The sequence below is a fragment of the Lampris incognitus genome, chromosome 7 (assembly GCF_029633865.1).
Source record: "Lampris incognitus isolate fLamInc1 chromosome 7, fLamInc1.hap2, whole genome shotgun sequence".
Classification (NCBI taxonomy): domain Eukaryota; kingdom Metazoa; phylum Chordata; class Actinopteri; order Lampriformes; family Lampridae; genus Lampris; species Lampris incognitus.
In genome coordinates, this window is record NC_079217.1 from 67,861,190 (window position 1) to 67,888,140 (window position 26,951).

Here is a 26,951-nt window from a genome sequence, read left to right on the forward strand (position 1 = left end):
GCGTTACCAACAACATGTTGTGTGGACGCTCTGGCGTTACCAACAACATGTTGTGTGGACGCTCTGGCGTTACCAACAACATGTTGTGTGGACGCTCTGGCGTTACCAACAACATGTTGTGTGGACGCTCTGGCGTTACCACACAACATGTTGTGTGGACGCTCTGGCGTTACCAACAACATGTTGTGTGGAAGCTTGGCGTTACCACACAACATGTTGTGTGGAAGCTTGGCGTTACCACACAACATGTTGTGTGGAAGCTTGGCGTTACCACACAACATGTTGTGTGGGCGCTCTGGCGTTACCACACAACATGTTGTGTGGACGCTCTGGCGTTACCACACAACATGTTGTGTGGACGCTCTGGCGTTACCACACAACATGTTGTGTGGACGCTCTGGCGTTACCAACAACATGTTGTGTGGACGCTCTGGCGTTACCAACAACATGTTGTGTGGACGCTCTGGCGTTACCAACAACATGTTGTGTGGACGCTCTGGCGTTACCAACAACATGTTGTGTGGACGCTCTGGCGTTACCACACAACATGTTGTGTGGACGCTCTGGCGTTACCAACAACATGTTGTGTGGAAGCTTGGCGTTACCACACAACATGTTGTGTGGAAGCTTGGCGTTACCACACAACATGTTGTGTGGAAGCTTGGCGTTACCACACAACATGTTGTGTGGGCGCTCTGGCGTTACCACACAACATGTTGTGTGGACGCTCTGGCGTTACCACACAACATGTTGTGTGGACGCTCTGGCGTTACCACACAACATGTTGTGTGGACGCTCTGGCGTTACCAACAACATGTTGTGTGGATGCTCTGGCGTTACCAACATGTTGTGTGGACGCTCTGGCGTTACCAACAACATGTTGTGCGGGTGCTCTGGCGTTACCAACATGTTGTGCGGACGCTCTGGCGTTACCAACAGCATGTTGTGCGGACGCTCTGGCGTTACCAACAACATGTTGTGCGGGCGCTCTGGCGTTAACAACAACATGTTGTGTGGACGCTCTGGCGTTACCACACAACATGTTGTGTGGACGCTCTGGCGTTACCAACAACATGTTGTGTGGAAGCTTGGCGTTACCACACAACATGTTGTGTGGAAGCTTGGCGTTACCACACAACATGTTGTGTGGAAGCTTGGCGTTACCACACAACATGTTGTGTGGAAGCTTGGCGTTACCACACAACATGTTGTGTGGGCGCTCTGGCGTTACCACACAACATGTTGTGTGGACGCTCTGGCGTTACCACACAACATGTTGTGTGGACGCTCTGGCGTTACCAACAACATGTTGTGTGGAAGCTCTGGCGTTACCACACAACATGTTGTGTGGACGCTCTGGCGTTACCACACAACATGTTGTGTGGGCGCTCTGGCGTTACCACACAACATGTTGTGTGGACGCTCTGGCGTTACCACACAACATGTTGTGTGGAAGCTCTGGCGTTACCAACAACATGTTGTGTGGACGCTCTGGCGTTACCAGCAACATGTTGTGTGGACGTTGTTGGTAACGTGCTGTTGGTTCTGAGCCACGGACCCTGGAGGAGATTAAAAACAAGTCACACCTGAAGGTGTAGGTTATTCTTACTCCCCAATAATACAGAATAATCTTTATTGATATAAAGGTCATGCACTACTTGTTTATTTATATAAAGATAATCATTATAATTGTTATACTGCTTAGTGAAAAACATTTACTCAAGATAAGAACGAAATCAAGGCTCGTCGAAAAAAAGGTCGTCAAGCAGTCACGCATCACTATGTGAAGGTTTTTTAAACGAAAGATTACACCCTAACACAATGTAGTGAAAGAAGACAGCCCTAAATAAAATGTCACCCAAATTCACACCTTTATTATCTTTTATTATCGTTTATTATCTTTTGCCAACTTGCAGCGTGCACTCACCGGACTAAACAGAAGGTGTATACAGTGTGCACGTTTTCACCGCCCCGGAAAGCCGTGTGGGAAGTGACGTAAGCCCAGTTTTGGTGTGCACGCATGGTTTATACGTTTGACCCCAGGTCGGCCTCTGGTTTTGGTTTATACGTTTGACCCCAGGTCGGCTTGTAGTTTTGGTTTATACGTTTGGCCCCAGGTCGGCCTCTGGTTTTGGTTTATACATTTGGCCCCAGGTCGGCCTCTGGTTTTGGTTTATACATTTGGCCCCAGGTCGGCCTCTGGTTTTGGTTTATACATTTGACCCCAGGTCGGCCTCTGGTTTTGGTTTATACGTTTGACCCCAGGTCGGCCTCTGGTTTTGGTTTATACATTTGGCCCCAGGTCGGCTTGTAGTTTTGGTTTTGGTTTATACGTTTGACCCCAGGTTGGCCTCTGGTTTTGGTTTATACGTTTGACCCCATGTCGGCTCGTAGTTTTGATGGATGTTTGATGGATTAAAGAGCTTTCAGTCCACATCAACATCCAGACTTCTCCATTCAGCCCGAACTCAGTTTGACTTCATGTTCTGTAGCAACGCCGACGCTACATAAGTAGCCGGGGTTAATACATGATTTAATTGGCAGTTACTGGATGGGGGAAAAATAAAAGTGGCTCTTCTTTAATTCCAAACACGGAGCAAGGGGTTTTCCTCTGAGCGGTAAAAGGAAAAGAGTCGACACACGGGAAGGAAACAGCCGTCTGTTTCTCTGTCCTGATGACACTGCGTCCAGGCACTAACGGGCATTTGTTAATTCAGGATTGTTCATCACTCTCGTCTAATAAAAACAGAGCAGATATCAGTGTTGTAGAAAGAAACCAAGATAAAATGCTTCTTTTGAGCCTCGTGACCATGTTGTTTTTAAAACCGTAAACCAGATTTCCATCAGGTGACAGAGGAATTTTCAGACTTTCCTGCTGTTTTCTCCTCTAGACCTCACTGTGGTGTCTTTTGATCGATTGTGAAGATTAAATTCCGTTGAACAAAGACGAGAAGCTGACTTGAAGACTGGTTAAGTACATCTGACGTGTCCCAGCAGGGCCACCCTCGGTATGAAACCATTGAGCCAAGTTTCAGAAATAAAAACCACTAAACTAACATCTACAAATATAGTTATGTTGAAGGGAAAAGGGTTCGACTAAGTACATTTTCTGGATAAAGGAGGAATTAAGACAAGTTTAGAAGTTAATGCCAAATATATTCACAGCATCTGAGGAGAGCAGATGTTTCAAGTCCCGCCTTAAAATACCAACTGACCAATGGCGTATGTTCACTGCCTCTCAGCTGACCAATCAGTGTGCATTTTCAGTGCAGTTCCTGTCAGAATGTGGGCAGGGTTGGTTGCCTCTAGGGCCAATAGAGCAGAAATGGATAGAAGGGCCGTAATTTTAGGACAACATCCAGGAAACTCCGCCCCCACACAGGTGTGATGTCACACCTGGATGTTGATGACCCAACCAGGAACCAGTTCAACCTAGATCAGAAAGCAACCCCGCCCACTCCGTCCTTTCAACCAATGAGATCTGTTGCAGGCTCACAGCAGCTCAGAACGTTTCCCAGCAGAGTCGATAGTGTCGTCAACATAACGCTACAAAGGAGGGCGAGGGAATGTCTCTGGTTAATGTCATGACTGCATTCAGGTTTAGAGAAAGATTCAGATTCAGGGTGAGATTAAGATGAGGAGGGGGGTTAGATTTGGGGAAAGTTCTAGGTGAGGTTTAGGGTTGACCGTGATCTTCCATCATGGAACTAGCATGACAGGTGTCATTGGTTGAGAGCATAGAGAAGAGGTGGAGGTCCTGTCCAACCACACTTGGTGAAATGGCGATGGGTTAAAAGCCCTTTCTATCCACTCGGCTTGGCCAGGAGTCACTCCTTCATGCAGACGCTGCACCGCCCCACGTTCTGCCGCTGCCGCCACTCCTCCTTCAGTGTGGCTGAGGAGGAGGAAGATGAGGAGGAAGACTCCACCCTGGTCAACCAGAAGCTGTAGATGTTGGCAAAATAGTGGCAGGTTCCCCGGGGCCCCTGGCACTCCACAAACGGCTGGGCCCGGAAGTCCCTCAGACAGCTTCCCGATGATGTCAGAGACTGACCTCCCCCCTCGTCCCCTGCCCCTGTGTGCTGACAGAGGACAAACAATCATTATTATCATTACTATTATTACTTTATTATTATTATCATTACTATTAGGTTTATGTACATATAGTCGTACAATGTAATACATATACTACAGTATTACTGGAGTAGTACTGTTGTACTGATATAACTAATACTAAGGTAATACATAAGGAGCGCTGCAGTTTTAATACTAATGGTACTACTGTAGTAAACCTACAGTATGGCTGTAGTACTATTGTAGTAGTACAGTATTAATGTAGGACCCACCATGAGGAAAGAGTAGCCCACCCACAGATTTCTCCAGGAGGGGGGGCAGGGTGGGTGGGCGGAGTCTTGGCTGTGCATGGCAACAGCGGGGGCGGGGCTTTCACACACCACACAGCGGCTGATGTGTTCTCTGATGGCGGTGCCGCCCAGGGGCATGGTGGGAACTGCAGCAGTGGTGGACAGCCAGTAGGACTTGTCATTGCGGCTGGCGTAGTGACAGGTACCCATGTTGCAGTAGGAGAAGGGCATGGTGGAGAACAGCCTGATGCACGAGCCGGCCTGGCCTGAAGACACACACCGTCATGATCAGTGTCATGGACTCTCATCATCATTACTAGTATCATCAGTTCCATTAGTACTTCTGTTACTGTTGTACTTGCACGATATCAATACTACAAGTACAAGCACAAAGACCTGAGCCACGCCACCACCATCACCATGAAGACCGAAAAAAAGTAGGACCAGCGGTCCCAGCAGTCAGTGGCAAAACAAAACCCAAATCTATAAAGATTCAGCAAGTGAAACAGCTTCAGGACCAGGACTCCAGGGAACTGCGGCTCATTCATAAACTTGATGCAGTCGCTTCTTGTCAAGCACCGTGTGTCCTTGGACGAGAAAAATGCCGCCCAGATGCAGCCATTTCACTTTATGTACATCACAGGAAACTTTCAAAAGTAATTTAGAACCCCTCCCCCCCGCCACACACACACACACACAAAAGCACACACAAAAGCACACACTCAACACTGTGTATGCGTGTGTGTTGTGTACCCAGGTCTTGTGTGTGTGCTCTCTCCTGGCCCTCCAGGTAGAGGAGGCTGTATCCGCTCCACAGGGTGCTCATGTCCTCAGGACAGGAGGGAACAGTCTCTGATTGGCTGTGCATCACCAACAGGAAGCCAGAGTTGTAGGATGTGGTCGGTCCGGGGCTTCCGGGGTCGCCGGGTGGACCGGGGTCACCTGGGGTGAACGAAGAAAGGCACAGAGTTGAAAGAACAGCTTCATGGAATCAAGCAAAGGACCTTTCAGAATACAATGAAACGCAGCTACTCAACGGCACGCTGTGCAGTTCAGCGCGAGCGACGCAGTCCACAGTCAGTATGCACAGTAAACTGTATTTACAGCACCTCTCAAAGCTTCGGGTGAGCAACACATCGACACAACGACACCAGGGCTAACGAATCCGTACGATGCCCCCAAGTCCACATGACTTAGACATTCAACAGTTTGCTGCTCTCAGGAACAGAACTAGGGTTGGGTGATATGTCATAATTCTACTTCCGGCCACCATCTGCCAAGCAATTGCCAATATGCCCCCCCCCCCCAACCGCGTGCGCCAGCTATTTTCAGCAAACGCACTCATTGAAGAGCTCATTAGGAAAAAGAATTTAAAAAAAACCTATTCGGATTATTGAGGCTTTAAACTGGAACCAGCCGGCAAGCTGAAGGACACCTAAATGAAGTAATTCAAACTGGAACCAGCCGGCAGGCTGAAGGACAGCTAAATGAAGTAATTTAAATTGGAACCAGCCGGCAAGCTGAAGGACACCTAAATGAAGTAATTCAAACTGGAACCAGCCGGCAGGCTGAAGGACACCTAAATGAAGTAATTTAAAATGGAACCAGCCGGCAAGCTGAAGGACACCTAAATGAAGTAATTTAAACTGGAACCAGACGGCAAGCTGAAGGACACCTAAATGAAGTAATTTAAACTGGAACCAGCCGGCAAGCTGAAGGACACCTAAATGAAGTAATTTAAATTGGAACCAGACAGCAAGCTGAAGGACACCTAAATGAAGTAATTTAAACTAGAACCAGCCGGCAAGCTGAAGGACACCTAAATGAGGTAATTTAAACTGGAACCAGCCGGCAGGCTGAAGGACACCTAAATGAAGTAATTGAAACTGGAACCAGCCGGCAGGCTGAAGGACACCTAAATGAAGTAATTTAAACTGGAACCAGCCGGCAGGCTGAAGGACACCTAAATGAAGTAATCTGCCACCTTTGCAAACTAGTACTCCTGGCAAAACACTCACATTACCAATTTGCATGAAATCCTGGAAACCAACGATTTAGCTCTGGGCACAACGGCCAATATGTCAGGGCTTCCGGTGTAGCTGCTGGCTACTCGCTTCTGTTTCCTATTAAGACTTCCTCTTCCACGTGCCCATTATTATTTACAGTCAGATTAGCAACTTGAGAGGCGAGAATGGCGTGTGAGTTGAGAGACGACGTCTACGACCAGATTCTTTCACAAGTAGTGGACATGAGTCCAATGTTTCGCCACACAGTAATACATATACATCGATACTTTTTGTAGGTGTTATAGGGCCAGACACTATTTCGGCCAACGCATTCTGCCCCTCTCACTCACCACACAGACTTTTACCAACATGGAACCAAAGCATGTTCCTGTAGAAATCAGCCGCTTCTCCGGGGTTGGATCGGGGCGGCAGCAAGCTGAGTAGGGCACTCCAGACGTCCCTCTCCCCGGCAACACCCTCCAGCTCCTCCTGGGGCATCCCAAGACGTTCTCAGGCCAGATTGGACATGTAGTCCCTCCAGCGAGTTCTGGGTCTACCCCGGGGTCTCCTCCCGGTTGGATGTGCCCGGAAAACCTCCAAAGGAAGGCGCCCAGGAGGCATCCTGATCAGATGCCCGAACCACCTCAACTGGCTCCTTTTAACTCGAAGGAGCAGCGGCTCTACTCCCAGCTCCCTCCGGATGTCCAAGCTCCTCACCCTTTCTCTAAGGCTGAGCCCAGACACCCTACGGAGGAAACTCATTTTGTTGTGACTTCTCTTCAGCCGCTTGTATCTGCGATCTCACCCTTTAGGTCACTACACAAAGCTCATGACCATTGGTGAGGGTTGAAACCAAGACTGACTGGTAAATTGAGAGCTTTGCCTTCTGGCTCAGCACCACAACGATCCGGTACAACATCCGGATTACAGCTGATGCTGCACCGATCCGCCTGTCAATTTCCCGCTCCATCCTACCCTCACTTGAGAACAAGACCCTGAGATACTTGAACTCCTTCACTTGAGGCAACAACTTGTCCCAAACCCGGAGGGAGCAATCCACCATTTTCCGGTAGAGAACCATGGCCTCAGACTTGGAGGTGCTGACTCTCATCCCGGCCATTTCACACTCAGCTGCAAACTGCCCCAGTGCACGCTGGAGGTCGCGTTCTGATGAAGCCAATAAAACCACATCATCTGTGAAGAGCAGAGATGCAATTCTGAGGTTCCCAAAACGGACACACTCCTCACCTTGGTTGCGCCTTGAGATCCTGTCCATGAATATCACAAACACAATCGGAGACAAGGGACAACCTTGGCAGAGTCCAACACCCATCGAGAACGTGTTTGACTTTGTGCCGAGAATGAGGACACAGCTCTCACTTTGGTTATACAAGGACTGGATGGCTTGTAGCAACTAGCCCGGTACCCCATACTCCTGCAGTACCCCCCACAGAGTGCCCCGGGGTACATGGTCGTAAGCGTTCTTCAAGTCCACAAAACACATGTAGACTGGCTGGTCAAACTATATGAATAAAGATGTAGGAAATTTTTTTTTTAATACATAGCAGTACAAGCTTGTTTCGTGCGTCGCACACTCATCAGCTATATTGATATTCCGCTCCTCATTTGTTGAGCACTTTTATCAACACCACTGACGGTTACTGGAAAAATAAACCCCGCTATATATATATAATATAAATGCTATATAATTATATGTAATTATATATTTTATAATATAAATATGTATATATATTATTACTATATATAGCTAAATATATATAAATATAGCTATATAGCTCTATAGCTATATATGTATATTTATATTTATTTATATAAATGAGACTGTATGATAAGCAAAAACATGGGGGCCAAGAGTTGTGGCCACTACCCAGGATGAAACAAGGAACATCCATGAGTACATCACAAAGAGGGCCCCCCAGGATGAACTGCTGAGTGATTATCTCAGGCAGCAGAAGACTGAGAGTGCGGAGGAGGAAGAAGAGGAGGTATCACTGAAGATCAAGTCCCTCCAAGGGATATACCATTGACAGATGGAAGACGTATCTGATATCAAGAAATCCTACCATTGGCTAGAAACGGCTGGAGTGAAGCACAGCACAGCTCTGATCATAGCAGCACAAGAACAGGCACTCAGCACCAGATCAGTTGAAGCAGGGGTCTACCACACCAGACAAGACCCAAGATGCAGGCAGTGCAAAAATGCCCCTGAGACAGTCCGGCACTTAGTATCAGGGTGTAAAATGCTAGCTGGGAAAGCGTACACTGAAAGGCATTATCAAGTGGTTGGGATAGTGTACAGGAATATAGTATGTACTGAACACAGACTGGATGTCCCCAAGTCAAAATGGGAGACACCGCCAAAGGTGGTTGAGAGTGGCAGAGCTAAGATCCCGTGAGACTGACAAGTAGATGCTGACTAACAAAACAGAGATTGTGTTGTTCAACAACGCACAGAAGACAGCAGTAGTGATCGATGTAGCAATCCTGAGCGACGGCAACATCAGGAAGAAAGAGCATGAGAAGCTAGAGAAATACCAAGGGCTGAGAGAAGAACTAGATCGGATGTGGAAGGTCAAATCCACAGTAGTCCCAGTGGTAATAGGAGCATTGGGGGCTGTGAGCCACAGACTGGGAGTGGCTCCAGCAGATTCTAGGGACAACATCTGAGTTCTGTCCAGAGGAGTGTTATCCTAGGAACAGCTAAGATGCTGCACAGAACCTTCAAACTCCCAGTCCTCTGGTAGGGGACCTGAGCTTGAGGAAGACAATCCCCTTATTACCTCCGGCTTGGTCAGGCGTCTCTACAGACACAATTGGCCGTGTCTGTGGGTGGGAAGACGGATGTGGGTACGTGTCTTGTTGACTGCACTAGCACCTCCTTTGGTCGGTTGGGGCGCCTGTTCGGGGGTAGGGGGAACTGGGGGGAATGGCGTGATCGTCCCATGCGCTACGTCCCCCTGGCGAAACTCCTCACTGTCAGGTGAAAAGAAGCAGCTAGCGACTCCACATGTATCGGGGGAAGCATGTGGTAGTCTGCAGCCCTCCCTGACTCGAACGAGGGATTAGAGCAGCAACCGGGACGGCATGGAAAATAGGGTAATTGGTTGGGTACAATTGGGGAGAAAAAGGGGGGAACCCCCCCAAAAAAAAGGGTGAGAGGGAGATTATATATATATACTAACAGAGGAACCCGGCTTTGCCTGGGGAAAATGTTCTCACCAAAACAACCAACACGAGCTGATCTTTACAATTTAATCGATGATGAAATATAGGATAATTTATGATATGATACATGTGATAAATGAATGTCGAATAAATGAATGTTATTAACTAAAATGATCAAATGTCATAATTTTCAATCCATTCATAAGGCTTCTTTGCCAATGCGTGTATTAATCACCGCAAATCTGCTGCCGCCGCTGGAAATCGACGCAAAATAAACTCCTCTTGGAGTCGTTGTCAGAGCTATAGATGTCCATGGCTCTTTGTGATCCGATGTTTACCAACGCCCGTCGCTAACAGAGCCATAGATATGAGTGGCTCTTTTGTGTACCGATGTTCGGCCGCGCCCGTCGCCATCGGAGCTATTGATTTGCATTTGTTTAGCAGCGACGGTGGTTGGGGGTGTTAGTTTGGACTTCATTGTTCAGTGGTCATGAGAGTGGTTGGAGCCGTTAGTGAGCGACTGTTGTTCTTGGAGGCTAGGCTTCTTGAGTCTCCTGGGTAGCGATGAAAGGACGGCATTGTAAGTGGGAGATAGGTGGTGTCGCAGACCTCCTCCTCTGTTGAGGGATGGTTTTTCCAGTTTCACATAGATGGCTTCCTTCACCCCTCTTTCAAACCATCTATCTTCCCTGTCCAAAATGTGTACCTTGCTGTCCTGGAAGGAGTGTGTCTTCTCCTTTAGGTGTAGATAGACTGCTGAGTCTTGTCCTGAGGAGTTTGGCCTTCTGTGTTGGGCCATCCATTTGTGTAGTGGTTGTTTGGTTTCTCCTATGTATAGGTCAGTGCAATCCTCATTGCATTGTACAGCATACACCAGACTGCTTTTCCGGGTGTGTGGTACACGGTCTTTGGGATGAACCAGTCTTTGTCGGAGTGTGTTGCTGGGTTTGAAGTATACCGGGATGCGGTGTTTGTTAAAAATTCTCCTGAGTTTCTCGGAGACCCCAGAAACATACGGGATGACTGTGTTATTCCTTCTGTTCCTCTTCTCCTCGTTGCTCACCTGGTTGGTCTTTTTGGAACGTGTTGCAGTTTTCACAAAGGTCCAACTGGGGTAGCTGCAGGTTTTTAAAGCTCCCCTCAGGTGTTTGTGTTCTTCCTGTTGGGCCTGAGTGCTGCTGAGCACATTGTCAGCTCTGTGTTGCAGAGTTCTGATGATGCTCAGTTTGTGTTCCAGAGGGTGGTGTGAGTCGAAAAGTAGATATTGGTCTGTGTGTAGGTTTCCTGTAATCCCCAATGTGGAGGCTCCTGTCTTCCCCAATGTGGACGTCACAGTCCAAGAAGGGCAAACTGTTGTTCTTGACGTCTACCCTCGTGAACTTAATGTTCTTGTCCACTGAGTTGATGTGTTTGGTAAACGCTTGCACCTCTTGTGTTTGGATTTTGACCCATGTGTCGTTCACATATCTGAACCAGTGGCTCGGAGGTGTTCCTCTGAAGGAGTCCAGGGCCCCGTGTTCCACCTCTTCCATATATAAGTTGGCCACAGTGGGCGATACTGGTGAGCCCATTGCACAGCCGTGTTTCTGTCTGTAAAACTGGCCCCTGAATTGGAAATATGTAGTGTTCAGGCAAAGGTCCAGTAGTTGGCAAATCTGGTCTGGGCTAAGGTTGGTCCTATCATGGAGGGTGTCGTCCTGTAGCAAACGTTGCCTCACAGTTTCCAAAGCCTCCATGGTTGGGATGCAGGTGAATAACGAGGTCACGTCGTAGGATACCATGGTTTCATCCGTTTCCAGTTTTACGCCTTGGACCTTGTTCACAAAGTCAATGGGGTTTTGGATATGGTGAGGTGTTTCGCCCACTAAAGGGGTCAAGATGTTGCCTATATGTTTGGCAATGTTGTACGTGACCGAGTTTATGCTGCTGACGATGGGCCTGAGGGGGGTTCCATCTTTATGGATCTTAGGGAGTCCATATATGCATGGAATGTTATCTTGTGGGTAGAGACGGTGGTATTGTATCCGGTCAATGGTTCCTCCTTTCTGTAGTTTCTGTAGGTACTCTATTATTCTCCTCTTGTAACCACTAGTAGGATCGCGTCTCAGAGGTTCATAGGTGTCGCTGTCGCTGAGTAATGACGTGATCTTGGCGTGGTAGTCTGTTGTGTTGAGGATAACCGTGCATCTCCCCTTATCTGCTGTAAGGATAGTGACGTTGATAGTGATGTTCGACTCCAAGAGGATAAATTCTGAGTCTCATCACCAGCCAGTCAGACTAGCTTCGTCTAGTAAGAAAGGCACGAACTGAGGAAGTCTTGGATGAGAGGCGAAACGTCTTCACGGATATATACCAAGTCCAGTTGCACTTGATTCAACTCCTTTGGATAACCATGACCTGGATGAATGAGAACATTCACAGACACAAAATAAACTCAATTTCGCATATAAATCAATTTTTTTAAACTTTTTACGTGGTTTTTGAAATATTTTTTGAGCTGTGCAATCCTTGGAAACTGCTTATTCTAAAGATACCTTTGTGTTTGTTCTACAATGAATATTTCTGGAGTTTTAAGCGAACATACAAATATACACTCTCACTTTATATATAAAGAAGATCGAGCTTGCTTTTCAGCACCAGTCGATGGGACAGCAGCCAGTAAAGACGGCTTACTTGTCATTTGGTTGCTGCCTGTTTTGTGAAAGACTCGTTGGAGATCAGTGCAACAAGAACCTGCATACGGCCCAACTCCACCAGCCAGTTCCTGCTCCTGCACACTTTGAGTTGTGCTTTACAGGTTGACTGCTACCACGCTGAATTCTCCAGCAGGGAGGCCATTAAATTAGCAGAAAAAAAGGACTCAAACCACTCAAATTTGCCCAAACCAACAACAACCATGGATTGGACTCTGCCAGAGAAAGGTTAGGGACGCTCAGGCTACCGGTGCAACCCGGGAGCAGCTTGTTTGCTGAATGTTTGTCGGCTGTTAATGTGCAACGTGCGCCTTCTCAACTTTTAATATGTAAGCTGAAATGAAATGAATAGAAGCCACTTTATTTTGTCACTCTATGTGTTCTCTGCATGTAACCATCCTGTTGTATAGCAGCAGTGGGAAGCTGCAGCACCCAGGGACCAACTCCAGTTCTTCTTTCCACTGCCTTGCTCAGGGGCACAGGCAGGGGTATTCATTTAAATTTTAAATTCTATTACCTTGGAGCTTATGTGGAAGGGTTTTTAACTATGCGGGGAGTCTACTTGGGGGACTTTGCTGCATTTGGGGCTCTTTTAAGCTGGTTTGCCTGTTGACACCATCATGGCAGTGGCAAAGCTGTCAACATGTTCACCGACAGCTGTGAGTTACTGCTGGCCCTTCAACCCATGCCAGGAAGTGACAATCTTTTATACATTCCAAACTGTTACGAAGTAGTAGCTCACATGCTGCAATAAGTGGAACATTGTCCAAAAACCACCAGAGGAAGAGAGGGAGGAGGGGAGGCCTTCAATGCAGACTGAGGAAATATGTACTGAGCAACAGACGCCGGCTCCCACTGCTCCCAACTATTCCTTTTTATTTTTGGTGTGTTTGTTTGCATGTTACTGTTTTGTGTTTAAACAAACAAATTGCCCCTAGCAGGATTATTTGTATTGTATTGTATCATATTGCCGACTGCTGGTATATTTGTCCAACCGCCCAAGCCTAAACAGAACACAGCGGAACAAAACAGATTAGATTAGATTAGATTAGATTAGATTAGATTAGAAACAAAAACAGAACAGAATAGAACAGATAATAGCAGAAAACAGAACTGATTAGAACAGAAAACTCAGTAGAATACAACAGAACAGATTAGTACAGAATAGAATACAACAGTACAGATTAGTACAGCAAAGAATACAACAGAACAGATTAGTACAGCAAAGAATACAACAGTACAGATTAGTACAGCAAAGAATACAACAGAACAGATTAGTACAGAATAGAATACAACAGAACAGATTAGTACAGAATAGAATACAACAGAACAGATTAGTACAGAATAGAATACAACAGAACAGATTAGTACAGAATAGAATACAACAGAACAGATTAGTACAGCAAAGAATACAACAGAACAGATTAGTACAGAATAGAATACAACAGAACAGATTAGTACAGAATAGAATACAACAGAACAGATTAGTACAGCAAAGAATACAACAGAACAGATTAGTACAGAACAGAACAGATTAGTACAGAACAGACTAGAACAGAATAGAACAGAATAGAATAAAGTTCTAATCTAAAAATGAAACTCACCCTGTGGTCCCTGGACTCCTGTTTCCCCTTGTGATCCACTGTCTCCCAGGGTTCCATCCGGCCCTGCTGGACCAACTGGACCCTGTAATCCTTGGGGTCCAGGGGGCCCGCTGAGACCTTGAGAGGAAACCAAACCAGGATTTTAACTCTGTCATTCATATGGATTTGCATGAAACTAACAAGGATGATGAATACCCAACTAGACATGGCATATGCCCCTCCACACCCCTGCTACTCTGCTGGAATATTAATATCTAATATTGTCTTACTATATTACTACTACTACTACTAATACTACTTTCAACTGCTCCCACTGGGGGGCGCCACAGTGGATCATCCATTTCCATCTCTTCCTGTGCTTTGCATCAACGTTTTTCACACCGGCCACCTGCATGTCCTCCCTCACCACATCCATAAACCTCCTCTTTGGCCTTCCTCTTCTCCTCTTCCCTGGCAGCTCCATATTCAGCATCCTTCTCCCAGTATACCCAGCATCTCTCCTCCACACATGTCCACACCATCTCCATCTTGCCTCTCTTGCTTGAGCTGTCCCATCTCCAAACCATACAACATAGCTGGTCTCACTACCATCTTGTAAACCTTCCCTTTAACTCCTGCTGGTACCCTTCTGTCACACATCACTCCTGACCCTCTTCTCCACCCACTCCACCCTGCCTGCACCCTCTTCTTCACCTCTCTTCTGCACTCCCCGTTACTTTGGACAGCTGACCCCAAGTATTTAAAACTTTACGCCTTGGTCACCTCCACTCCTTGCACCCTCACCATTCCGCCGTCCTCCCTCTCATTCACACATAGGTATTCCGTCTTGCTCCTCCTGACTTTCATCCCTCTTCTCTCCAGTGCATACCTCCACCTCTCCAGGCTCTCCTCCACCTCTCCACACACGTCATGTCTTCTTACTATATCGTATTACATTATAACCCAGCCACGGAGGAGGCACAAGCGAATCAATTCTTGGTGCTGGTCTCAAGCCCAAACAAATGGGGGGGGGGGGGGGGGTTGCACACAGACACACACACACACACACACATATGTGTAGTGTCATGTTACCTTTCGGCCCCACGGGGCTGGGGGCTCCTGGGGGCCCAGCAGAGCCAGGCTGTCCGGGGAGGCCGGGGTGACCTGAGGGGCCCCGGGGAGGTGACGGGTAGGGAGGAGGAGGGATGACTCTGCCTGGCCCTCCTTTTGGACCTGATCATCACAACACAAAGAGAAGATAACCTGAACCCCAACAATTCATCTGCAGTTCTGCCTGTTGTAAAGGCCGCTGTGGCTCTGACCTTTGACCTCCTATCTATGGGTTTTCTTATGTATTTTTAAATCTTATTGAATTTTCAAAAATATATGGAGTCGAGACACATATGAAACAACATAGTAATACACAGAACATCAAATATATAAGTAAATGAAATAAATAAAATGTACACTACCGTTCAAAAGTTTGGGATCACCCAAACAATTTTGTGTTTTCCATGAAAAGTCACACTTATTCACCACCATATGTTGTGAAATGAATAGAAAATAGAGTCAAGACATTGACAAGGTTAGAAATAATGATTTGTATTTGAAATAAGATTTTTTTTACATCAAACTTTGCTTTCGTCAAAGAATCCTCCATTTGCAGCAATTACAGCATTGCAGACCTTTGGCATTCCAGCTGTTAATTTGTTGAGGTAATCTGGAGAAATTGCACCCCACGCTTCCAGAAGCAGCTCCCACAAGTTGGATTGGTTGGATGGGCACTTCTTGCGTACCATACGGTCAAGCTGCTCCCACAACAGCTCAATGGGGTTCAGATCTGGTGACTGCGCTGGCCACTCCATTACCGATAGAATACCAGCTGCCTGCTTCTGCTCTAAATAGTTCTTGCACAATTTGGAGGTGTGTTTAGGGTCATTGTCCTGTTGTAGGATGAAATTGGCTCCAATCAAGCGCTGTCCACTGGGTATGGCATGGCGTTGCAAAATGGAGTGATAGCCTTCCTTATTCAGAATCCCTTTTACCCTGTACAAATCTCCCACCTTACCAGCACCAAAGCAACCCCAGACCATCACATTACCTCCACCATGCTTAACAGATGGCGTCAGGCATTCTTCCAGCATCTTTTCATTTGTTCTGCGTCTCACAAACGTTCTTCTTTGTGATCCAAACACCTCAAACTTGGATTCATCCGTCCACAACACTTTTTTCCAGTCTTCCTCTGTCCAATGTCTGTGTTCTTTTGCCCATCTTACTCTTTTTCTTTTATTGGTCAGTCTCAGATATGGCTTTTTCTTTGCCACTCTGCCCTGAAGCCCAGAATCCCGCAGCCGCCTCTTCACTGTAGATGTTGACACTGGTGTTTTGCGGGTACTATTTAATGAAGATGCCAGTTGGGGACCAGTGAGGCGTCTGTTTCTCAAACTAGAGACTCTAATGTACTTATCTTCTTGCTCAGTTGTGCAACGCGGCCTCCCACTTCTTTTTCTACTCTGGTTAGAGCCTGTTTGTGCTGTCCTCTGAAGGGAGTAGTACACACCGGTGTAGGAAATCTTCAATTTCTTAGCAATTTCTCGCATGGAATAGCCTTCATTTCTAAGAACAAGAATAGACTGTCGAGTTTCAGATGAAAGTTCTCTTTTTCTGGCCATTTTGAGCGTTTAATTGACCCCACAAATGTGATGCTCCAGAAACTCAATCTGCTCAAAGGAAGGTCAGTTTTGTAGCTTCTGTAACGAGCTAAACTGTTTTCAGATGTGTGAACATGATTGCACAAGGGTTTTCTAATCATCAATTAGCCTTCTGAGCCAATGAGCAAACACATTGTACCATTAGAACACTGGAGTGATAGTTGCTTGAAATGGGCCTCTATACACCTATGTAGATATTGCACCAAAAACCAGACATTTGCAGCTAGAATAGTCATTTACCACATTAGCAATGTATAGAGTGTATTTCTTTAAAGTTAAGACTAGTTTAAAGTTATCTTCATTGAACAGTACAGTGCTTTTCCTTCAAAAATATGGACATTTCAATGTGATCCCAAACTTTTGAACGGTAGTGTAAATAGAAATAAAATACAATAATAAAGTAAAATACTTTTATATCTAGTATATCCATATGTGTGTTTGTAGGGATACAGGGGGAGGGGTGTCAGAGGGACCTACATCTTATGTTTAGATACAAATTCATGTTCAAAGTAAAAGAGAAATGGCCGCCAAACTTTAGAAGACCTCTTAGTTGAGACTCTTGCAGAGTGTTTAATGTTTTCCAGCTTTAAATCTGTCGTAACACTTTCTAGCCATTGAGAATGCAACCGTGGCTTATTCCATGTCCACTGTAACAGCATTAGCCATCGTGCTAGTAGTGAGGAAAAAGCCAGTGCATCATGAGACTTCCACAGGCGCTACCCTAAATATAGCAATTTCTGGGTCTGGTGGTATTTTTTCATCACAGATATATATGAAAGGGTCTCAAAGCTAGGAGCCCAGAATTGAACCAGGGCTGGGCAAGTCTAAAACCTGTGATAAAGGGTGGCTTCGTCTTGATGGCAACCGGACCAAATTGAGTCCGTTCCTGGGAACATCTTAGCGAGTTTGCTTTTTGAGAAGTGGAGTCATACTACAGGCTTATTGCCCAAATGTCTGTGGTCATGAAATCCATCGAGAGACCGCTGTTGGCCCACCTGAAGGAAATCACAGGCCCCCTGCTCGACCCCCTGCAGTTTGCCTACCAAGCAAACAGGTCAGTGGACGATGCAGTCAACATGGGATTGCACTACATCTTCCAACACCTCGACTCGCCAGGGACACACACAAGGGTCCTGTTTGTGGACTTCAGCTCAGTGTTCAACACCATCGTCCCAGATATCCTCCACTCCAAACTCACCCGGCTCACTGTACCCGCCCCCATCTGCCAGTGGATTAAAAACTTCCTGACAGACAGGAGGCAGCTGGTGAGGCTGGGAAAAATCACATCCAGCACCGGGACAATCAGCACTGGCATCCCCCAGGGATGTGGACTCTCCCCTCTACTCTTCTTCCTCTACACAAATGACTGCACCTCAGGTGACCCGTCTGTTAAACTCTTGGAAGTTTGCAGATGACACAACCATCATTGGCCTTACCCGGGATGGTGACAAGTCTGCATATAGACAGGAGGTTGAACAGCTGGCTCTCTGGTGCGGCCACAACAACCTGGAGCTGAACATACTCAAAACAATGGAGATGACAGTGGACTTCAGGAGGACCCCCCCCCCCCAAAAAAAAACTACCCCACTCACCATGCTCAGCAGCATGGTGTCTATGGTGAAAACCTACATTTCTATTTCTTGGTTCCACAATCTCCCAAGACCTAAGGTGGGAATCCAACATAGACACAATCATCAAAAAGGCCCAGCAGAGGATGTGCTTTCTCCGTAAGCTCAAGAAGTTCCATCTGCCTCAGGAACTGCTGATTCAGGTCTACACTGCAATAACCCAGTCTGTCCTCTGCACATCCATCACTGTCTGGTTTGGATCAGCCACCAAACAGGATGGGGACAGACTACAATGGACAGTTAAGTCTGCAGAGAAAATCACTGGTGCCAACCTGCCCTCCACTCAGGACTGAAACACTTCTAGAGTCAGGGAACGGGCAAGCAACATCACTGTAGACCCATTACATTGGGGCAGCATGGTGGCGCAGCGGTTAGTGTTGTTGCCTCACAGCAAGAAGGTCCTAGGTTCGAACCCCGGGGTTGTCCAACCTTGGGGGGTCATCCCAGGTCCTTTCTCTGTGGAGTTTGCATGTTCTCCCCGTGTCTGCGTGGGTTTTCTCCGGGTGCTCCAGTGTCCCCCACCATCATAAAGACATGCATGCTAGGGTCGGTACTCCTGTCTGTGTCTCTGACCGAGGCGTGGCGAGACCACCTGGAGTTGGTCGCCAGGTGCTGCACAACGGCTGCCCACTGCTCCAAGCTACATAGCTAGGATGGGGGAAATGCAGAGGAAGAATTTCCCCACGGGGATCAATAAAGTAATAAAATCAAAAAAATCAAAAAATACACCCTGGTCACAACCTGTTCAAACTCCTTCCCTCTGGTAGGCGCTACAGAGCCCTGTAGCCCGAATCAATCAGACATAAAAACAGTTTCTTTCAAAAGGCTGTCATTCAAATAAACAATTAACACTGTCAAATAAATCCAACCCTGTTGTATATACTCTACTGTACATGTATACTGTACATGCTGTACATACTGTACTCTACATGTTGTATATACTGCACTCTACATGCTGTACATACTGTACTGTACATGCTGTACATACTGTACTCCACATGTTGTATATACTGTACTGTACATGTTGTATATACTCTACTGTACATGCTGTACATACTGTACTGTACATGTATACTGTACATGCTGTACATACTGTACTCTACATGTTGTATATACTGCACTCTACATGCTGCACATACTGTACTGTACATGCTGTACATACTGTACTCTACATGTTGTATATACTGTACTGTACATGCTGTACATACTGTACTCTACATGTTGTATATACTGTACTGTACATGCTGTACATACTGTACTCCACATGTTGTATATACTGTACTGTACATGTTGTATATACTGTACTGTACATGCTGTACATACTCTACTGTACATGTATACTGTACATGCTGTACATACTGTACTCTACATGTTGTATATACTGCACTCTACATGCTGTACATACTGTACTGTACATGCTGTACATACTGTACTCTACATGTTGTATATACTGTACTGTACATGTTGTATATACTGTACTGTACATGCTGTACATACTGTACTCCACATGTTGTATATACTGTACTGTACATGTATACTGTACATGCTGTACATACTGTACTCTACATGTTGTATATACTGCACTCTACATGTTGTATATACTGTACTGTACATGCTGTACATATTGTACTCTACATGTTGTATATACTGTACTGTACATGCTGTACATACTGTACTGTACAAGTTGTATATACTGTACTGTACATGCTGTACATACTGTACTCTACATGTTGTATATACTGCACTCTACATGCTGTATATACTGTACTGTACATGTTGTATATAGTGTACTGTACATACTGTACTGTACATGCGGTATATACTGTACTGTACATGTTGTAGACACTGTACTGCGCATGCTGCACATAATGTACTGTACATGCGGTATATACTGTACTGTACATGTTGTACATACTGTACTGCACATTGAACGCATACTGGTACACTCTGTCATGTACATCTACCTCAGACATGTATATGTCAGTAAGCTGCTAACATGTATTTCAGCATCTCTGATATATTCTCTGCACCACTGCACCTCATCACCTCTTACTTCACCTGCATAAGTCAATACTTGTGTATATATGTGAAGATTATTGTGTTGTAGTGTTGTTATTCTGTGTAAAGTACACTGAGAGAGTTGTGTTGTAGTGTTGTTTTTCTGTGTTAAGTACACTGAGAGAGTTGTGTTGTAGTGTTGTTATTCTGTGTTAAGTACACTGAGAGAGTTGTTTTGCAGTGTTGTTATTCTGTGTAAAGTACACTGAGAGAGTTGTGTTGTAGTGTTGTTATTCTGTGTTAAGTACACTGAGAGAGTTGTTTTGCAGTGTTGTTATTCTATGTTCAGTACACTGAGAGAGTTGTGTTGTAGTGTTGTTATGCTATGTTCAGTACACTGAGAGAGTTGTGTTGTAGTGTTGTTATTCTATGTTCAGTACACTGAGAGAGTTGTGTTGTAGTGTTGTTATTCTATGTTCAGTACACTGAGAGAGTTGTGTTGTAGTGTTGTTATTCTATGTTCAGTACACTGAGAGAGTTGTGCTGTTATTCTGTGTCAAGTACACAGAGAGAGTTGTGTTGTAGTGTTGTTATTTTATGTTCAGTACACTGAGAGAGTTGTGTTGTAGTGTTGTTATGCTATGTTCAGTACACTGAGAGAGTTGTGTTGTAGTGTTGTTATTCTGTGTTAAGTACACTGCGAGAGTTGTGTTGTAGTGATGTTATGCTATGTTCAGTACACTGAGAGAGTTGTGTTGTAGTGTTGTTATTCTGTGTTAAGTACACTGAGAGAGTTGTGTTGTAGTGATGTTATGCTATGTTCAGTACACTGAGAGAGTTGTGTTGTAGTGTTGTTATTCTGTGTAAAGTACACTGAGAGAGTTGTGTTGTAGTGTTGTTATGCTATGTTCAGTACACTGAGAGAGTTGTGTTGTAGTGTTGTTATTCTGTGTAAAGTACACTGAGAGAGTTGTGTTGTAGTGTTGTTATTCTGTGTGAAGTACACTGAGAGAGTTGTGTTGTAGTGTTGTTATGCTATGTTCAGTACACTGAGAGAGTTGTGTTGTTATTCTGAGTTAAGTACACTGAGAGAGTTGTGTTGTAGTGTTGTTATTCTGTGTAAAGTACACTGAGAGAGTTGTGTTGTAGTGTTGTTATGCTATGTTCAGTACACTGAGAGAGTTGTGTTGTAGTGTTGTTATTCTGTGTGAAGTACACTGAGAGAGTTGTGTTGTAGTGTTGTTATTCTGTGTAAAGTACACTGAGAGAGTTGTGTTGTAGTGTTGTTATGCTATGTTCAGTACACTGAGAGAGTTGTGTTGTAGTGTTGTTATTCTGTGTAAAGTACACTGAGAGAGTTGTGTTGTAGTGTTGTTATTCTGTGTTAAGTACACTGAGAGTTGTGTTGTAGTGTTGTCATTCTGTGTAAAGTACACTGAGAGAGTTGTGTTGTAGTGTTGTTATTCTGTGTGAAGTACACTGAGAGAGTTGTGTTGTAGTGTTGTTATGCTATGTTCAGTACACTGAGAGAGTTGTGTTGTTATTCTGAGTTAAGTACACTGAGAGAGTTGTGTTGTAGTGTTGTTATTCTGTGTAAAGTACACTGAGAGAGTTGTGTTGTAGTGTTGTTATGCTATGTTCAGTACACTGAGAGAGTTGTGTTGTAGTGTTGTTATTCTGTGTGAAGTACACTGAGAGAGTTGTGTTGTAGTGTTGTTATTCTGTGTAAAGTACACTGAGAGAGTTGTGTTGTAGTGTTGTTATGCTATGTTCAGTACACTGAGAGAGTTGTGTTGTAGTGTTGTTATTCTGTGTAAAGTACACTGAGAGAGTTGTGTTGTAGTGTTGTTATTCTGTGTTAAGTACACTGAGAGTTGTGTTGTAGTGTTGTTATTCTGTGTAAAGTACACTGAGAGAGTTGTGTTGTAGTGTTGTTATTCTGTGTGAAGTACACTGAGAGAGTTGTGTTGTAGTGTTGTTATGCTATGTTCAGTACACTGAGAGAGTTGTGTTGTTATTCTGAGTTAAGTACACTGAGAGAGTTGTGTTGTAGTGTTGTTATGCTATGTTCAGTACACTGAGAGAGTTGTGTTGTAGTGTTGTTATTCTGTGTTAAGTACACTGAGAGTTGTGTTGTAGTGTTGTTATTCTGTGTAAAGTACACTGAGAGAGTTGTGTTGTAGTGTTGTTATTCTGTGTGAAGTACACTGAGAGAGTTGTGTTGTAGTGTTGTTATGCTATGTTCAGTACACTGAGAGAGTTGTGTTGTAGTGTTGTTATTCTGTGTGAAGTACACTGAGAGAGTTGTGTTGTAGTGTTGTTATTCTAACCCACATGGCCAGTAAACAGGGGTTCTGGTTCTGATTGTGATTGTCTTGCATAGAACTTTGTTTAAAGAAACACACAACGGTAGAGAAAGTGCTCAACAAATAAGGAGCACAACAGTCCACCGAGTCAAGTCAATCCTCTACGAGACAGCACGAGCCTGGACTGACAGCTGGGGACTGCTTCCGGCATGACTGCCACAGGTCTTGCTCTGATACCAAGTGGTCTTGGATGTTTGAAGCTAGAGGAGAATGATGCTAGGAGACACCGAGAGTCACTGAGGTCAGTGGACTCTCTCTGGTTTTACGCCCTTTTCTCTGAGCCCCCCCCCTTCCCCCTCCTTTGTAGTCTGATGACCTCAGTCAGCCATGGACTGGGGGGGGGGGCATTACAAGCAGGTCTGGATGCTAGAGGGCAGAGCTTGTTAGGAGAGGAGGCTAGTGAGGAAGAGAGTGTGTCTGTCGCCTCGCTCACAGGGAAATTCTAAATTCTAGAAACAACTCTAGATTCCTTAGAGGGAGAGAATGGCTTCAAAGTGTACCGTACTTCACCAGCAGGTGTCACACTCCTCCATTCATTCTCATGGAAACCCAACGAAGTTATTAATAATAATGATAACGACAATAACTCCAGTATCTGAATGGAAAGAGAAGAAGAAGAGGGTACAGCTGACCTAGGATCAGAGGTCAGACCTCTGCCCGCTGACATGTGGATCAGGGTTTCACTGACCTGGTGGTCCAGGGGGGCCCTTCTCCCCAGGAGGCCCTAGCAAGGCACAGTTTCCGGTAGAGCCTCGAGGCCCTGGTACACCCATCAAGCCTTGGGCCCCTTGCTCACCTATTGCATCCACATGCACACACACACACACACACACACACACACACACACACACACACACACACACACACACACACACACACACACACACACACACACACACACACACACACACACACACATACACACACATATTAGGGCTGATATAATGGCAGGACATGTCAAGTCTTTTCATTTCTCTATATCTCTCTACACTCATCTAGACCCCTCCATACCCCGCGTCACCTCTCTATAACCATCTATACCCATATATACTCATATATACCCCTCCATACACCCCTGTACCCCGCGTCACCTCTCTATAACCATCTATACCCATATATACTCCTCCATACCCCTCTGTATCCCTCTGTACCCCTCGTCACCTCTCTATAACCATCTATACTCATCTATACCTGTCTATACTCATCTAGTCCCATATACACCCCTCCATACCCCTCGTCACCTCTCTATAACCATCTATACTCGTCTATACTCATCTAGTCCCATACATACCCCTCCGTACCCCTCGTCACCTCTCTATAACCATCTATACTCATCTATACTCGTCTATACTCATCTAGTCCCATATATACCCCTCCATACCCCTCGTCACATCTCTATAACCATCTATGCTCATGTAGTCCCATATATACCCCTCCATACCCCTCTGTACCCCTCGTCACCTCTCTATAACCATCTGTACTCGTCTATACTCATCTAGTTCCATATATACCCCTCTGTACCCCTCGTCACCTCTCTATTACCATCTATACTCGTCTATACTCATCTAGTCCCATATATACCCCTCTGTACCCCTCTGTACCCCTCCGTACCCCTCGTCACCTCTCTATAACCATCTATACTCGTCTATACTCATATATACCCCTCCATACACCTCTGTACCCCGCGTCACCTCTCTATAACCATCTATACCCATATATACTCCTCCGTACCCCTCGTCACATCTCTATACCCATATATACTCCTCCGTACCCCTCGTCACCTCTCTATAACCATCTATACTCATCTATACTTGTCTATACTCATCTAGTTCCATATATACCCCTCTGTACCCCTCGTCACCTCTCTATAACCATCTGTACTCATCTATACTCATCTAGTCCCATATATACCCCTCTGTACCCCTCGTCACCTCTCTATAACCATCTATACTCATCTATACTCGTCTATACTCATCTAGTCCCATATATACCCCTCTGTACCCCTCGTCACCTCTCTATAACCATCTATACTCGTCTATACTCATCTAGTCCCATATATACCCCTCTGTACCCCTCGTCACCTCTCTATAACCATCTATACTCGTCTATACTCATCTAGTCCCATATATACCCCTCTGTACCCCTCGTCACCTCTCTATAACCATCTATACTCGTCTATACTCATCTAGTCCCATATATACCCCTCCGTACCCCTCGTCACCTCTCTATAACCATCTATACTCGTCTATACTCATCTAGTCCCATATACACCCCTCCATACCCCTCGTCACCTCTCTATAACCATCTATACTCGTCTATACTCATCTAGTCCCATATATACCCCTCTGTACCCCTCGTCACCTCTCTATAACCATCTATACTCATCTATACTCATCTAGTCCCATATATACCCCTCTGTACCCCTCGTCACCTCTCTATAACCATCTGTACTCGTCTATACTCATCTAGTCCCATATATACCCCTCCATACCCCTCTGTACCCCTCGTCACCTCTCTATAACCATCTGTACTCGTCTATACTCATCTAGTCCCATATATACCCCTCTGTACCCCTCGTCACCTCTCTATAACCATCTATACTCGTCTATACTCATCTAGTCCCATATATACCCCTCCATACCCCTCGTCACCTCTCTATAACCATCTATACTCGTCTATACTCATCTAGTCCCATATATACCCCTCTGTACCCCTCGTCACCTCTCTATAACCATCTATACTCGTCTATACTCATCTAGTCCCATATATACCCCTCCGTACCCCTCTGTACCAACACTATATGTCCATTTTCTACCCCTTTATTCCCCCTGCAAACTCTTTATACCAATCTATCCCATTCTACACCCATCTATAGCCCATGCGTACTGCTCCAGCTGCCCTCTACACTACTCTATACCCCTACCTCCATCCAAACTCTCTACTTCCTCTATGCCCCTCTACTGATCCTCTACAGCAGTGTTGTTGTTATTCATCTAAACCACTTACTATTACTGCAGTATTACTGCAGTATTACTGCAGTATTACTGCAGTATGCAGCTTGACTCACATATATAGTACCTCAGGTATATTACTTCAATATGCAAGTACAAGGTCATGTGATGAACCAGGCTGTCTCAGATCTATACTGTCTCTATGGACACTGGTATGTATCTCTGTACTGTCTCTTACCTTTGACCCCTGGTAGTCCAGCGATGCCGGGCAGCCCTGACAACCCAGAAGTGCCCTTCTCTCCCTTCAGGCCAGGGAAGCCCAAGGTGCCCTCAGTGCCCTCATCCCCGGTGATCGGCAGGGCCAGTCCCGGTGGGCCAATATCACCCGCAGGCCCTTCAACAAAAGTACAAGTCATCTCACCGGACAGTCCTTTTATGATGACAAACCTACAATTCAAACCCACAAAAAACACACACGCACACACACACACACACACACAAACTGGTGAAGGTTCTGGGCTGGTTCTTACCTGGAGGTCCATCAAGTCCGGAGAAACCGGCCTCTCCTGGGAGACCTGGAATCTGTCTGTCACAGTCCTGACCAAATGTACCTGGATCTCCACAAATACCTGGGGGTCCTACACACACACACACACACACACACACACACACACACACACACGTGTCGTTAATTGAGACAACTGAGTACTCAGCACACGCTGACCTTGGGTGGTTGGGAGAACATTGTCACCAGTTTATACACACACGGTAACACACAGAGGAAGTTGTGTTTATACTATACACACGGTAACACACAGAGGAAGTTGTGTTTATACTATACACACGGTAACACACAGAGGAAGTTGTGTTTATACTATACACACAGGGTAACACACAGAGGAAGTTGTGTTTATACTATACACACACGGTAACACACAGAGGAAGTTGTGTTTATACTATACACACACGGTAACACACAGAGGAAGTTGTGTTTATACTATACACACGGTAACACACAGAGGAAGTTGTGTTTATACTATACACACAGGGTAACACACAGAGGAAGTTGTGTTTATACTATACACACGGTAACACACAGAGGAAGTTGTGTTTATACTATACACACGGTAACACACAGAGGAAGTTGTGTTTATACTATACACACGGTAACACACAGAGGAAGTTGTGTTTATACTATACACACAGTGAGAAATGAAAAGTGTATATGACACAATACAGGAAAACATATCTTAAAACTGAATATACACACATATATATATATATACACACGTGTATATATATATATGTGTGTGTGTATTATATATATATATACATATATATATTTATACTGGACTAGTGCGGTGGAATGGTGGCAAGAAGAGGAAGGGTGGTGAGCGCTGAAGGGGCTGAACGAGCAGGTGGCAGGATAGCAGACATACAGGACAGCTACCCGGGTATCCACAGG

General features: G+C 45.4%; 1 protein-coding gene across 1 annotated transcript; it reads right to left on the reverse strand.

Moving 5' to 3' along the window:
• Window positions 1-3,827: 3,827 nt before the first annotated feature.
• Window positions 3,828-25,902, reverse strand: LOC130115332 (collagen alpha-2(IV) chain-like). Its single transcript, XM_056282941.1, has 6 exons — window positions 25,725-25,902; window positions 14,925-15,065; window positions 13,854-13,970; window positions 5,118-5,306; window positions 4,347-4,630; window positions 3,828-4,082 (listed from the first exon to the last, which is right to left on the reverse strand). The coding sequence occupies exons 1-6, from the start codon at window positions 25,900-25,902 to the stop codon at window positions 3,828-3,830; spliced, it is 1,164 nt and encodes a 387-aa protein (XP_056138916.1).
• Window positions 25,903-26,951: the final 1,049 nt, after the last annotated feature.

What these genes read in the sequence shown, in the direction of transcription:
- LOC130115332 (XM_056282941.1), bottom strand. Translation starts at nt 25,902, where the DNA reads ATGACTTGTACTTTTGTTGAAGGGCCTGCGGGTGATATTGGCCCACCG. An exon ending in CAGCCCCGTGGGGCCGAAAG is followed by an intron (nt 13,971 to 14,924) that starts GTAACATGACAC and finishes TTTCCTCTCAAG; the next exon opens with GTCTCAGCGGGCCCCCTGGA. An exon ending in AGGAGTCCAGGGACCACAGG is followed by an intron (nt 5,307 to 13,853) that starts GTGAGTTTCATT and finishes CGTTCACCCCAG; the next exon opens with GTGACCCCGGTCCACCCGGC.